Genomic DNA, 13,785 nt, shown 5'->3' on the forward strand with positions numbered 1-13,785 from the left:
ACTCCACATGGGGCCTCCAGGACTCGTGCACTATGGGGAATGCAGTTATTCCCAACACAGAAGCCATCCTTGTTTTCAATTCTGCCACGGAGGCAGCTCCTCTATTTCCCTGTAAGCATCAGACACCAATCTTTAAGCTCCAGCTGCAGGAGATGCCCCCTAAACTCTCCAAGCCACCCTGGAGGCCCCTCGCTGGGTGTGAGGAAGAGGAGCACCCCATCCGTTCCCTCTTTCACTTTGTTGAAGGCTCTTACACAGCCCATCGAGATCTCCTCAACATATCTCTTCACAAATCCTCTCTTTTTTTTTTTTCATAATTTTACCTTTTTTACATCTTTAGTGTGAATGAGAGGTCCCAGGGTATTTGAGCCAGAATCAGACTTGACTTTATGGTTACATTCTACATTTCATTCAGCACCTGTCTCTGGTGTGCAGCATTTGTGGTTCGTGTTGGATATCTCTCAGTCCAAACGTAAACATGAACCTCTTGGTTCTTGGTAACTTCCACTTGAACCATATGAAATTATTGATTGTTGATGACTGTTGATCTAAAAGAATCACGATTTCATATGGCTCAAACTAACAATTTTTAGATTTTTTTAAATGTTTATTTATTTTTGAGAGAGAGAGAGAGAGCACAAGTGGGGAAGGGACAGAGAGAGAGGGAGACACAGAATCTGAGGCAGGCTTCAGGCTCCGAGCTGTCAGCACAGAGCCCAGTATGGGTCTCGAACCCACAGACTGTGAGATCATGACCTGAGCTGAAGTCGGATACTAACCACCCAGGTGCCCCTCAAACTAACAATTTTATTGAAAATTAAATTTTTAGAGAAACTGAACTTTAGGTTCAGTTTGAATAAAAGGGAAAGTGGGTTCTTAAATGAATACCAGGGCAAATCCTGAAACACCTTTAGCAGAGCACCTCACCTTGGCTTTCAGATGAGCACACAGTTCCTGTTGCTTTCTCCTATCCTTTGCCAACGTGCCCTCCATGGCATGTGCTGCACAGGCCTCAGCAAGTGTCAGTACGGCCTTCTTCATAAAGTCTCTCCTGTTCTTATTCCAATTTGATATCAGGATCCTTCGCTGCTCCCTAGCAAAGCGATACTGATCACAATATTTCTCATGTTCCACCTGATAAGAGATGGTAAACACTTATTATGAAACTGAGCCTGTGCTTTATGTCATTGTTACAAAATGAATTATAACCAATGATTTTGAAAAATTGGGGACAAACATCTTAATATTAAACGTAGCAACCAGGACAAGGTACCAGTCCTGTAGTTCTGAGCTTATGGCTAACTGGTGACTAAGGACCAGCTTATAAGTCCTAGTTTCCTCGTATAAGATAGAGTCTGATGAGGCAGCCTTAACACAACTTCCACATCTATGTGGCAATGAACCTATGAACAGAAAGCATTGCTTCCCCTACATATAATTTCAAAAATACTCCATCTTAAATTTTTTTTAACATTTATTCATTTTTGAGAGACAGAGCATGAGTGGGGGAGGGGCAGGGAGACAGGGAGACAGAATCAGAAGCAGGTTCCAGGCTCTGAGCTGTCAGCACAGAGCCCGATGCAGGGCTCGAACTCATCAACCGTGAGATCATGACCTGAGCAGAAGTCAGACGCTGAACCGACTGAGCCACAGAGGCACCCCCAAAATACTCCATCTTTAAATCAGATTGGGTATCTTAACAATTACTTAAAGTTCATCAGTTAGATACATGCTAATAAGCATAAAGTTCTATGATAACCCTAAAAATTCAGTCTGCCCTTGATTACTGAATGTCCAGGTGTTTGTATGTCTAAACTTGAAGGAATTCCAGCAATGATGTTAGCTCTTCCCATCCTACACTCCTGATGGACATGACATTCTCACATGGGTACTGGTAGTTCCTGTTGGCAATGCATCCCAACCATGGGAGACCTCAGAGCTCTGAGGGAAAGAATAGGAATGGAGATTGCCTGAGTGCCTGAGTAGTTTGAAAAATCTTTGTAGGTGATTCTGAAATGCTCCTTATATAAAGTTGTGTCTCCTAAAGTTGAGAGCCACACTGACCTACATAATTCTTTATCTTGCTAGTATAGACCACATCTCTGAATTTGGTACATTATTTAGCCCCTAAACAGCAGAAGAAAAGAATCTAGCAAGTAGGATAAGGTTGTCCTAAAATAATAATTTAGGTATGGTTAATCAGGGACATGATAAAACAAGCTATGGCTTCAATTAAACCAAATATCAGCTACCAAAATCTCTTCTGGAAACTTCTGAACTTTGTTCCTAAGAGCCAAAAATATACTTAAAATCTGTCAAACACGAAGAAAGGAAGCATATACCATGCAGAAATGCATACTAATGAGACCAATATAAGAAGTGAGTATAAAAATCTTCATCATGTTAATAGTGGGTAAACATAAAAATTTACAAACTTAAAAATGACAGCTGGTCAGAGAAACAAATAGAATCAACGAGGAATAAAGAGAAAGATCTAATTTAATAAACTAAGACCAAAAGAAACTGGAGTGAATTATTTATTGTATAACATGTTTTTCATAAAACAGGTATCTGCTATAAAGGTGAGAATTAAAACAAATAGTTGTTGGGTGGGGGGTGGGGGGTAGGAAAGGATAAGAAAGGATGGTTATACTAGCTGTGGCCTTTGCTCCGGTTTCTTCATCTGTAAAATAGGAATGCAAATAGTACTTTTTCACCTAATGTTATGTGTCTTACAGCAGTTTAGATGACTGATATAAGGTAAATTTGATACACATGTTGGTCTTATTACTTGCTTAATTTAAAACAACTACAAAAATGCAAAGTATTTGATAATATTTTATAAGCATGGCCCATTTAGAAGTTAAGACTTCCACATGTGTGTTTACATATATGCTTTAAGGTGAGTTATTGTGAAGTTAATTGGTGACATGGTAACTTCTGTTTTCTTGTCTTTGTGGCCTTATTAACTAGAGAATGAAACAATAGTCTCCCAGGCCCTTCTCAGGGAAATTTCAGTCATGACTCTGAGTTCTAACTTGGGGCATGTGTTTCAGACCTGACTAGAGAGATCAAGAAGAATTGTCGAGGTGGAGATTAGACACAGAAAAAAGGCTGAGATGCGCAGGCTTTGTGGACAGATGAGCAAGCACCCCATTTTCGGGCAAGACCCAGAGATTGCAGAACCTCTGAGGGTGGGCCAGTGACTGCACAGACCCCTAGAGGTCAAACACTAGCAAAGCAACCCAGGGAGCCACAATAAAGATCTCTGGGGCAAGTAAGCATGGGAGAATATATGTGGCCTGAGGGGTTCTCCACCTTCTTATGGATGATATAACTTGAAAAATGAGAGAATTTCAGGGCATTTGGGTGCCTGAGTCAGTTAAGTTTCAGCTCAGGTCATGATCTCATGGTTCATGGGTTTGAGCCCCATGTCAGGCTCTGAGATGGAGCTAGACGGAGCGTACTTTGGATTCTGTGTCTTCCTTTCTCTCTGCCCCTCCCCCTACTTGTGTGCTCTCTTTCTCTCCCTCTTTCTCTCTCAAAAATAAATAAACATAAAAAAAGAAAAATGAGAGATTCTCAACCTATAACCCTATTGTTTTCTAGAGTATAGGAAAAAATAATTTTTAGACCACCATTGTAGAAATACAAATTTTGCTTAGTTATTATGGACCACTGAAACAATTTAACTTGCTGTTATTAGGGTCCAGCGCTCACCAAATCATGCCTAGATTTGTGAGGAAAATATCTTTGTAACATGTTGAGATACAGAGTCCTTCTACCACAGAGATCTGCAGGATACTGATCCAGAACAGCCTGGTAAATCCATTGGTCTTCTTCACTTAAGTGGAAATTTCTAGAAGCAAGAAAAATGTCACAACATATTGTTAAGCAATCATGGAGTTTGAGGGAATTCACACTGCTCAAGCTATTAGCAAATGGTACTGATTATAGAAAACAAAGTCTAGGGTGGTTTATTTATTTTTTTTAATACATTAGCCAAATTAAATGTGTGCTATAGAAAATGTTCTAAATTCTAATAACACAGTGAGTTCTTCAATCCTTTATGGGTCTTGCCATGAGTTCCAGGCATAATTTCAAGAAGTTGCCAAGTGACATAATATTTTAGAAGTATTTATTCTATCTTGCCAAAACAATATTTTAAAAACCATGACCAATGGATGAAATAAACAAATATTGGAAAATAAATTATTAAGACATACAGGCTAAAAAGGAATTTTTATTCCTGGAGGAAAACACAAATGTAGATGATTAAATGAACAATTGTACAAAGGAAATTAAGGCCTGAGGAAAGCACTAACTTAGGATTTGACTTTAAAACAAGTCTAAAATGATCATCTATTCTCTCAAGTTCTCACTTTGTGGGATTAAGACTAGATATTGTTAGTGAGCAGATTACCAATGGCATTAAATTTCAGACCACTGAAGAAATCATTTGTAAATAGGAGCTCTTCAAGGTCCTATCCAATAATATGTCTACCTGCTCCAAAATGCCTTTTGTATTTCAGAATACTCGTAGGCACTGGCCTGGTTTGTGTTCTATAGAAAGAATTAGCAAAGCCCTATGCAGAGTGAAAAGGTTGCAATATCAGCTTGATTTCTAATCTGAATTAATGTCTCTTTATTATTCTGGGTTTATTTGCATATTGTTATTCCTGTTTAATAAATTGGAATAATCAAATACAGATGCAATCAGAGTGAATATTATTAGCAACAAGTATTTATTTGATCCAAGATGGAGACTTGCTATTGTTTATTTCTACTATATCAATGATCTTCTGCTTTAAAGTTAATTGTGCAAATCACAAAATTTACATAATATGTCTTCTCTGCCCTTGAAAAATATTTGACAATTGAAAATAGAATAAAGATCTCTTTAATTTAGTGATACAAATGGGATTCCACTGTCCTCATACAAGGTTACCTAGTTTCTGTAAAGCATTTCAGTATTTCGGTAAGTAGCAAGAAAGAAAAAATTCTTTTTCAAAGATAGTCTTCACTAAGCTCTATAATGGGAAGAAAAGAGGGTTGGAGGTGTTCTACCAGGAAGAAGCATACTCTACAGTTCTTCTGTATGATGTAATAATCTATTGCAGAGAAAGAATTTAAGATGAACTCATTCATCGAACACACTGAATGCATTGGTTCTGTCTGAATCAGTTATGAATGTGTAGACAGTAGAAGGCTTCTGCAAACAAGGTATTTCAAATAGGGGTATTAAGCCTGCAGAAAGGCCTGCAGAAACACCCTCAAGTCTTCATGGACAATGCCTCAGGTCCTCTCTCCAGGAACTCATTTTCATTTGTGATAACAAAAATACATTTTAATAGCAGAGTCAGCCACATAAATTTTTTAATAACATTTTTAATGTTTATTTTTTCTATTAGAGAGAGAGAGAGAGACAGTGTATGAGCAGGGGAGGGGCAGAGAGACAGACACAGAATCTGAAGCAGGCTCTAGGCTCTGAGCTGTGAGCTGTCAGCACAGAGCCTGACACCGGGCTCAAACTCACAAGTCGTGAGATCATGAAGTGAGCTGAAGTCAGACGCTTCACCAACTGAGCCACCCAGGCACCCCGTCCACATAAGTTTTCTTTTCTTTTCTTTTTAATGTTTTTATTTATTTTTGAAGGAGAGAGAGAGAGAGACAGAGCATGAGTGGGGGAGGCACAGAGAGAGAGGGAGACACAGAACTCGAAGCAGGCTCCAGGCTCCAAGCTGTCAGCACAGAGCCCGACCCGGGGCTTGAACCACAGACCATGAGATCATGACCTGAGCTGAAGCCGGACGCTCAAACAACTGAGCCACCTGGGCGCCCATAAATTTCCTATTACTACACCACAAAAAACAAAAAAGAATAGGCCTGAAGTCCATGTCTTCATTTATGAATTTCAACTGTTTCTCTAATCAAAGGGACTTGAACATGACTCCCCACCTTTATTTGATTACAAATATAGGTGTGTGTGGTGGGGTGTGTGCTGAGGAAGGGAAAATAATAGAACTGAGGTCCAGTAAATTCTCTGTTCTTTTAAGTTGTCATTCATCTATATAGCAGATGCTGTTGTTGCCTTGTTGATCTCCCTTGTTAACCAGAATTCCCATCACCAAGATGCTGATAATTCACAGATGCACCTCCCTTTTCTGGAGAATTTGCCCTGGACCAAATGGGAAGTGCCTCACCGAGGAGGCTTCTCTCCCACCCGTTCTCGAGGGCCAGTTGCAACCAATGTTCAGCTGATACGGGGGTACCAAAGTCCAGCCTACTTGCCTCACGATAGAAGCAATTCCATGATACCATTCGTGCTCGAGAGTTTCACTGTGGCAGCAAACTGCAGCCCATTTCTACTGAGATCACCTCTATGCATAGATATTTCCCCCTCCTCTTTCCTTCTTCCCTTACCATCCTTCTCCTGAGAGTATTGCCCAACAAATCACTTGTTCTTACAATTCCTGTCTCAGCTTTCCTTCTACAGAACCTGACCTACGATAATCTCGAAGCAATCTTACCCATAATTTTCAAAAGTAGTTTTAGTCCTTTGGTAAATGGAGAAGTACTTCTAAGCTAATTGCTTTGATGATCTCTCATACTGAATGGTGGCGCAAGATTGCGGCTATACTCTAAGAGAAAGTGCAAATAGCAAACATTTACAAAAATGCTTTTCAAATAAAAGCACACATTAACGGGTGTACATTGCCATAAATAAATGTAGCAGCAGGAGAATTTGTGGTACTGAGTGCATTTTTATATATTGTGTGAATGTATTAATTAGGTGCCATTTTAGTGACAACATTAAAACCACTTAAACATATGAAATGATAATATAACAGTAAAACTATTTCAAACCACATATGTCACAAATGATCCATTTTTGCTCTTCTTATTGATTTTAGAACCCTCACATCTCAACAGCTTTTTCCAATTACCATAATTACGCAAATTGTAAGTCATTTTTCTAATATACATAGAATAAAAACTAAAAACAGGCTTTAAAATGATATATAAATACTCACAATATTATTATTTTAGAGTATTTATAGCCATTTCCAGAGCCACAGGCTTAAATTTTGAGGCAAATATTCACATCAGCAATAGTAATGGCTCAGTCATACATCTCCATTAGGATGCAGTTCGTGAGGGAGAAAGCTCCCACCATAATATATACACTGAGTCTTCTGGATACTAAAAATCTAGGAGGAATGTTCAAACATAAGAGCCTCTTCACAATAACAAAATAGTTGTTCCCTTCTTAGCCTCTAAAATAAAATAAAGTTTAATAAATCTGCATTTCTAACTTCCAATCTGAACATTACCTTTACTAATCAAACATCTTTCCATTGTGCAGAAAAAATCTATGTAAGATAGCTAAGCCATATAAAATAACTAAGGTTAGCTTTTACCTTCCGAAGTTCTTGTTTAATTTAGTTGCTCTGCTGGTGATTATAATGACAGAAGTAGCTAAACCACACACCTATTGAAAAATATTCTGATCACTTACCTATTTTCTCAATTTGGAAAGTTACTCCATAATTTTAAAGAAAAGTTTAATGAAGGCTTATAAGTCATCCTAAATTTTTGCAATTTTTAAATTATCTTTAGACAAAATATCTTTGGCAGGTTTGTATAATTTCTATTCTTTTTGTCCATCCAAAATTTCTAATTTCAAAGGTTTCATAACTTTCATCTTTATAACAGCACACCAAGATTTTACAGTTTCCAGGTGTATTGGGCACTTCCAACACTTGAGGAAATTCCAGACTTCAGAAGTGTGAGATAGCTACCACTCGATCCCCACCCACTGTTCCTGCCCCATAATGAAGTCCCATGATACAATTTCATCATGATATCCTAGGATGTGAAACGAAATAGGTAATTCAGGAAAGGAGAACCATGGCTGAGAATCCAACCACACCAAGGCTGACTGTCTCCCTAATTCTACCTGTCTGAATCATTCCAGAAATCCTAAACTGACTCACAATTAACTTAGCTACCAATTTTCTTCTTAGTCATGTTTAAGACTCTTCCTTAAGGTTCTGGCTCCATGACATCAAAACACATTTGTGGTGGGGAAGAGGTAGAGAGGCAGCCAATGGTGGCAAGCAAGGTACATAAGGGTAAAAGGTACTTTAACACCAGGAGTAAGTCTATGAAAATAAACATTGTGCTTACAAACTGGCTCAAAGTTGTTTTATAATTTTCTCATAGTGAAGGCAGCTTTCCAGCAAAATGGTAGTATCTCCTGAGGCTACCTGATACATCAGACAGCTGGCTCGAGATTGGCAACTGGCCACAGTGAACCTGGCCCAAAGAAAAACTCTTAACTCTTCTAGTGTTAACGGTGGCAGGAGACACCTAGGGCTCCTCCACTAAGAAGCAGGATTGCAGTGAAACACTGGAGGATTAATGTGGATAAAATATAGCTCTGACATAATCTGCTTGTCTGCCTGTATTGGGTCTGACCCTCTAGAAAATACAGCTTGACTTTACTTTTTAATGTTATCTTTCCATATCAGACTCAAGCACTGAATCTAATCAGCCTGGTTCTTGAAACTGTCTCTCTCCCCAACTACTACCCCACCCTACCCTCATTGTCCAAATATAAATCTATCTTTGATTTTCAGCCTGGTTGCAGGGGACTTCCTAGCTTTAGACTTGTTTCTGACCAAGAGAATCTCCTCCTTGGATTTTGTTTTGGTAAGTACATCGTCTTTTCAGGAGAGCCATTCCCACTCAGCAGTTCTCACCTCCAGGGTCCCCAGGGTCTGCCTTCTTAGGTGGGAGGTGACAGCCAGAATAAGGTGGGCTCTCAAAAGTATGGCCAGAATCCACTAAATTAAAGAATAACAAAATGGCCCATAAGGTAAAGCCAGAACTCGCATCAGCATCCAAAGGCACACTTCCTTCTTCTGAGAGGTGACACGAAAGTGAAAATATGGCAGGTTTGAAAATTGATGGCACCCGAATTTCTTATAGAAGGGTTTAAGGGTATGAATCTGGCCAGAAGAGGAGGTTAAGTGATTTATTTGGAAGCTACACTTCCTATTGACATGGCAAGTATGCTATTTCTACTTAGATTTTTTTTGGAGTAATTTTCATAGAAAGCTCAATTTTTTACTTGGAATGTGTATTTTTTTTATAAGTGGAGTATCTGGGATGATGGCATGCCTCCTAAACCATCCTTTGTCCCTACATCTATCTACACTAGTTTTAAGACACAATATTATTCCTAGTGGAAATTTTGAAAGAATATGATCAAGATAAAACAGCCTGTTAAAAGTTAAACATAATGGCTCAACCACTCCATATGCTACATTTTTAATAATTATATTCATCATAAGAAGTGTAAGGAAAAGGTAACTGTGGCAGACATTGCCCCTACTCCTGCTCCTGCCCACCAGAATCCTAATTTTATTCAAGATCTACCTTCCCCATAGGGTCCCCACTCTAGGGAAGGTGAGCACCATCCCCAGCCCTGGGAGTAAATCTTGATTTATTTTAAGACATTTACAAACATCTATTCGTATGGTCAGCATTTGATCTAGGCAGGGACAAACAACCCATTCTGGCCAATGAAATGGGAGGAGAAGTCTTACAAGTCAAAGGTTTTCTAGCTTACAGGGAATAAGAAAAGGTCCTTTTCTGTTTCTGTGTGTTGTGGTGGGCAGTGCTGTAGGAAGTCAGGGTAAGAGAATGCAGAAAACCAGGCTTCTCTGTTCTTGGGCTTCTCTACCTCTGTACTCTGTGGAAAATAAGGAATTACCTTATTGTTTAAGTGACTTTGGCTTGGGTTGGAATTCTTTTGCTTACAGCCCTAGATATCCTATTTGATAGCTAACTGAGGGGAATAAAAATGACTTTTTAAAATGTGGCATCCTGTGCTGGAGAGAATGTGGAGAAATGGGAACACTCTTGCACTGTTGGTGGGAATGCAAACTGGTGCAGCCATTCTGGAAAACAGTGTGGAGGTTCCCCAAAAAATTAAAAATACAACTACCTTATGACCCAGAAATAGCACTTCTAGGAATTTACCCAAGGGATACAGGAGTGCTAATGCATAGGGGCACTTGTACCCCAATGTTCATAGCAGCACTTTCAACAGTAGCCAAATTATGGAAAGAGCCTAAATGTCCATCGACTGATGAATGGATAAAGAAATTGTGGCTTATAGACACAATGGAATACTACTTGGCAATGAGAAAGAATGAAATACGGCCTTTTGTAGCAACGTGGATAGAACTAGAGAGTGTGATGCTAAGTGAAATAAGTCATACAGAGAAAGACAGATACCATATGTTTTCACTCTTAGGTGGATCCTGAGAACCTTAACAGAAGACCATGGGGAAGGGGAAGGGGAAGGGAAAAAAATTGAGAGGGAGGGAGCCAAAGCATAAGAGACTCTTAAAAACTGAGAACAAACTGAGGGTTGATGGGGGGTGGGAGGGAGGGGAAAGTGGGTGATGGGCATTGAGGAGCGTACCTGTTGGGATGAGCACTGGGTGTTGTTTGGAAACCAATGTGATGATAAATTTCATATTAAAATAAAATAAAATAAAATAAAATAAAATAAAATAAAATAAAATAAAATGTGGCATCCTAATATTGCTTTGGAAGGAAAGTACTATGAAGGATAAAGAGATGCAGATCCAATGTATCCAGAGACCACCATCTACATTAACATTCCTCAGATGATTGGCAACAGACAGGTGTTCAACATCAAGGGCCATTTTAAAGACAAAAACCCAAAACTAACAAAAACAGCTCAAACTCAAATGAACAGAATCAGTAAAGACAAGATAATCTATAAACACATTATAAGCTCTATTTTTTTAATTTATTTTTATTTCTTTTTAGCTTTTTATTTTTTTAATGTTTATTTATTTTTTCAATGTATGAAATTTATTGTCAAATTGGTTTCCATACAACACCCAGTGCTCATCCCAACAAGTGCCCTCCTCAATACCCATCACCCACCCCCCATCAGCCCTCAGTTTGTTCTCAGTTTTTAAGAGTCTCTTATGCTTTGGCTCTCTCCCACTCTAACCTCTTTTTTTTTTTTTCCTTCCCCTCCCCCATGGATTTCTGTTAAGTTTCTCAGGATCCACATAAGAATGAAAACATATGGTAAGTTCTATTTTTTAACCCTATTGAGCCAGAATTTGTCTCCATGTTACCATGTTATTCTTCATTTTGGGGAAGCAAGAAGATTTTTAAGTGCAATACAGTTGAAGTTACTTACATAGGCATTATGACTCCATTTTCCAGGTTCAAAAACAAGAATAATAAAACTGGCCCACTTTGAGATAGCATGAGGAAAAATTTAATTAACCATAAGGACTTTTGAAATTTTATCTATTTATCTATCTATCTATCTATCTATCTATCATCTATCATCTATCATCTATTTAAAGTAGGCTCCACCCGCAAAGTGGTGTTTGAATTCACAACCCTAAGATCAAGAGTCACATGCTCTACCAACTGAGCCAACCAGATGTCCCAGGCTTTTGAAATTTTAAATGCCACATAAAAATGCTATCATATCACCTCAAACCAACTACCAGTACTCATGAAGAAAGTATGAATGGATTAGAAGTCTGATGGTTCTCTTTCTCAGTTCATTATTTTTTAGACATTAACAATATTTAACTTAATGTTCTTGTATAGGCACTAATATGGCAAGTAGACATAAACCTATGAAGGTAGTGATTATAATTTCTTTTTTTTCTTCCCCTTCCCCTCAGGCCACACTCATGATGATAATTTATTACATTACTGGTTCTCCATAGTCTCAGTTCTAGTGATATGGTTTCCTCAAAAGGATTATATATATCCACAGTTGGACCTCAAGTTATAGGGAGTAGGAAAGCCTTGTTATATGCAATTGATTTGATATATAATATAGCATTATAATTCCTTTCTTGTCAAAATTTGACAAGTCTGTCCATAGAAGTTTTAATCTTATCTTTGTTTTTAGTTACATATATTTTATTATTTTAATAATAAATTCTATCTGTTTTATCCATGTTAAAAAATAACATATGTCAATTGTCCTGGACACAAATCTGTCAAGCTGCTATGTTTCCATTTTCTCCAATCTGATTTACTCAAGATTAATATGATTTCACATCAAGCAAAGAACAGAAGCCTCTCATAAATGGCTCTTACTCCTTCATCCCTTAAAACACAGATTCTTCAGTTTCCAAAACTATTAAAAATGTAGCCTTATACACCACTACACTGTGTAGTTTCTAGTTGAAACAATTATACCAAGAAGGTAGGTGTGGGCTGCAATGATACTAACTATAAAGACTGTTGACCTAGAAATTTATAACCACTATTCTCAGACATAGTTTCACAGATACATTTAAATAAACATAACATCCAAGTAAATATACAGACTTTGTTATTAATTAAGCAAGGCAAACTCCAAGACTAGTTTCTAGGGTATCTTACAAAAATTGCATCCATTTGTTCCCTTGATAAAATGCATTCCACTATAGCCAAAAGAATTTAAAATATACTTTCTTCCCATGACAAACCCAAAGTAGGTTGAACAATCACCACATATGGCTTTTGATTTAAGAATCATAAAGTAATTGGGGCGCCTGGGTGGCTCAGTCGGTTGGGCGTCGGACTTCGGCTCAGGTCCATGATCTCGTGGTTTGTGACTTCCAGCCCTGCGTCGGGCTCTGTGCTGACAGCTCAGAGCTTGGAGTCTGCTTCGGTTTGTGGGTCTCCCTCTCTCTCTGCCCCTCCCCTGCTCACACTCTGTCTCTCCCTATCTCTTTCAAAATAAACATTAAAAAATTATAAAAAATTAATCATAAAGTATTTTCAATGATGTGTTTATTTTAAGAGAAAGATATTAAATACACATGACAAAAAATAAAACGATAGTCTACAACTACTACCTCCCTGTAACAAATATAAATTCCAAGCCAGGTTGGACCAATCCATGTTGGAATATGCCAAGAGAAAATGAGAGTTGCAGTGACCCAGGATGTTGCTCAAGTGGGTCATGTGACCTATGTGACTAAGTAACACACCAGAGAGAGACAGACAGAGCATGAGCAGGGGAGGGGCAGAGAGAAGGGGAGACAACAGAATCTGAGACAGGCTCCAGGCTCTAAGCTGTCAGCACAGAACCGGTCGCGGGGCTCGAATGCACAGTGAGATCATGACCTGAGCCACAGTCGGACGCTTAACCGACTGAGTCACCCAGGCACCCCAATAGTAACTTTCAAGTAACAAGTAAATTGAAATAATTTAGTTGAGAAAATATGAAACTAGGGGCCTTGGCAATATACACACAGAGGGACAGAATTGTTATAATCATTGTTGATTTTAAACAGTACTCAGATTCTGATCTCATAAAATAATAGAATAATTACGGATCAATAATTAAAATTTAATATATCTATCAAACAATAACGTAGAAATTATTTGTTATCACTCTATAGCTTTTGCTGCATATTGGCGTCACATCTGACATAGCTAAATGGAGCATCAGACAATTATATCTCATCTATATGATTAATTCATCCAAATGTTAGGAAATTAAAGCCACAATCTCATCTGAGTCTAAAACAAGCAATTAAACTTGTCTTCACGTTACTAATGAAATACAGACTAAATAGAATCTAAATAGCTTCACACGTATTGAATAAAGAAATAAGTTCAATTGCAGTCAGATTTTTAAAAACTATGTTTTAGTAAAAGACAATATCCTTTAAAGGACACTGTCCAAGACAGTAGCCATGAACCACC

The 13,785-nt window shown here is 38.2% G+C and overlaps 1 protein-coding gene across 7 annotated transcripts in view; it reads right to left on the reverse strand.

Annotated features, from left to right (window-relative positions):
- CCDC148 (coiled-coil domain containing 148) overlaps positions 1-13,785 on the reverse strand; it is a 255,802-nt gene that overhangs the window by 146,601 nt on the left and 95,416 nt on the right. For all 7 annotated transcript variants that reach the window (XM_027055723.2, XM_053215108.1, XM_053215112.1 and 4 more), the window contains 2 exons: positions 3,721-3,859; positions 928-1,134 (listed from right to left, as the gene is read on the reverse strand). In XM_027055723.2, the coding sequence (XP_026911524.1) occupies positions 928-1,134; positions 3,721-3,859 (346 nt within the window). The remainder of the gene's footprint in view (positions 1-927; positions 1,135-3,720; positions 3,860-13,785) is intronic.

This window comes from Acinonyx jubatus, chromosome C1 (genome assembly GCF_027475565.1).
Source record: "Acinonyx jubatus isolate Ajub_Pintada_27869175 chromosome C1, VMU_Ajub_asm_v1.0, whole genome shotgun sequence".
Classification (NCBI taxonomy): Eukaryota; Metazoa; Chordata; class Mammalia; order Carnivora; family Felidae; genus Acinonyx; species Acinonyx jubatus.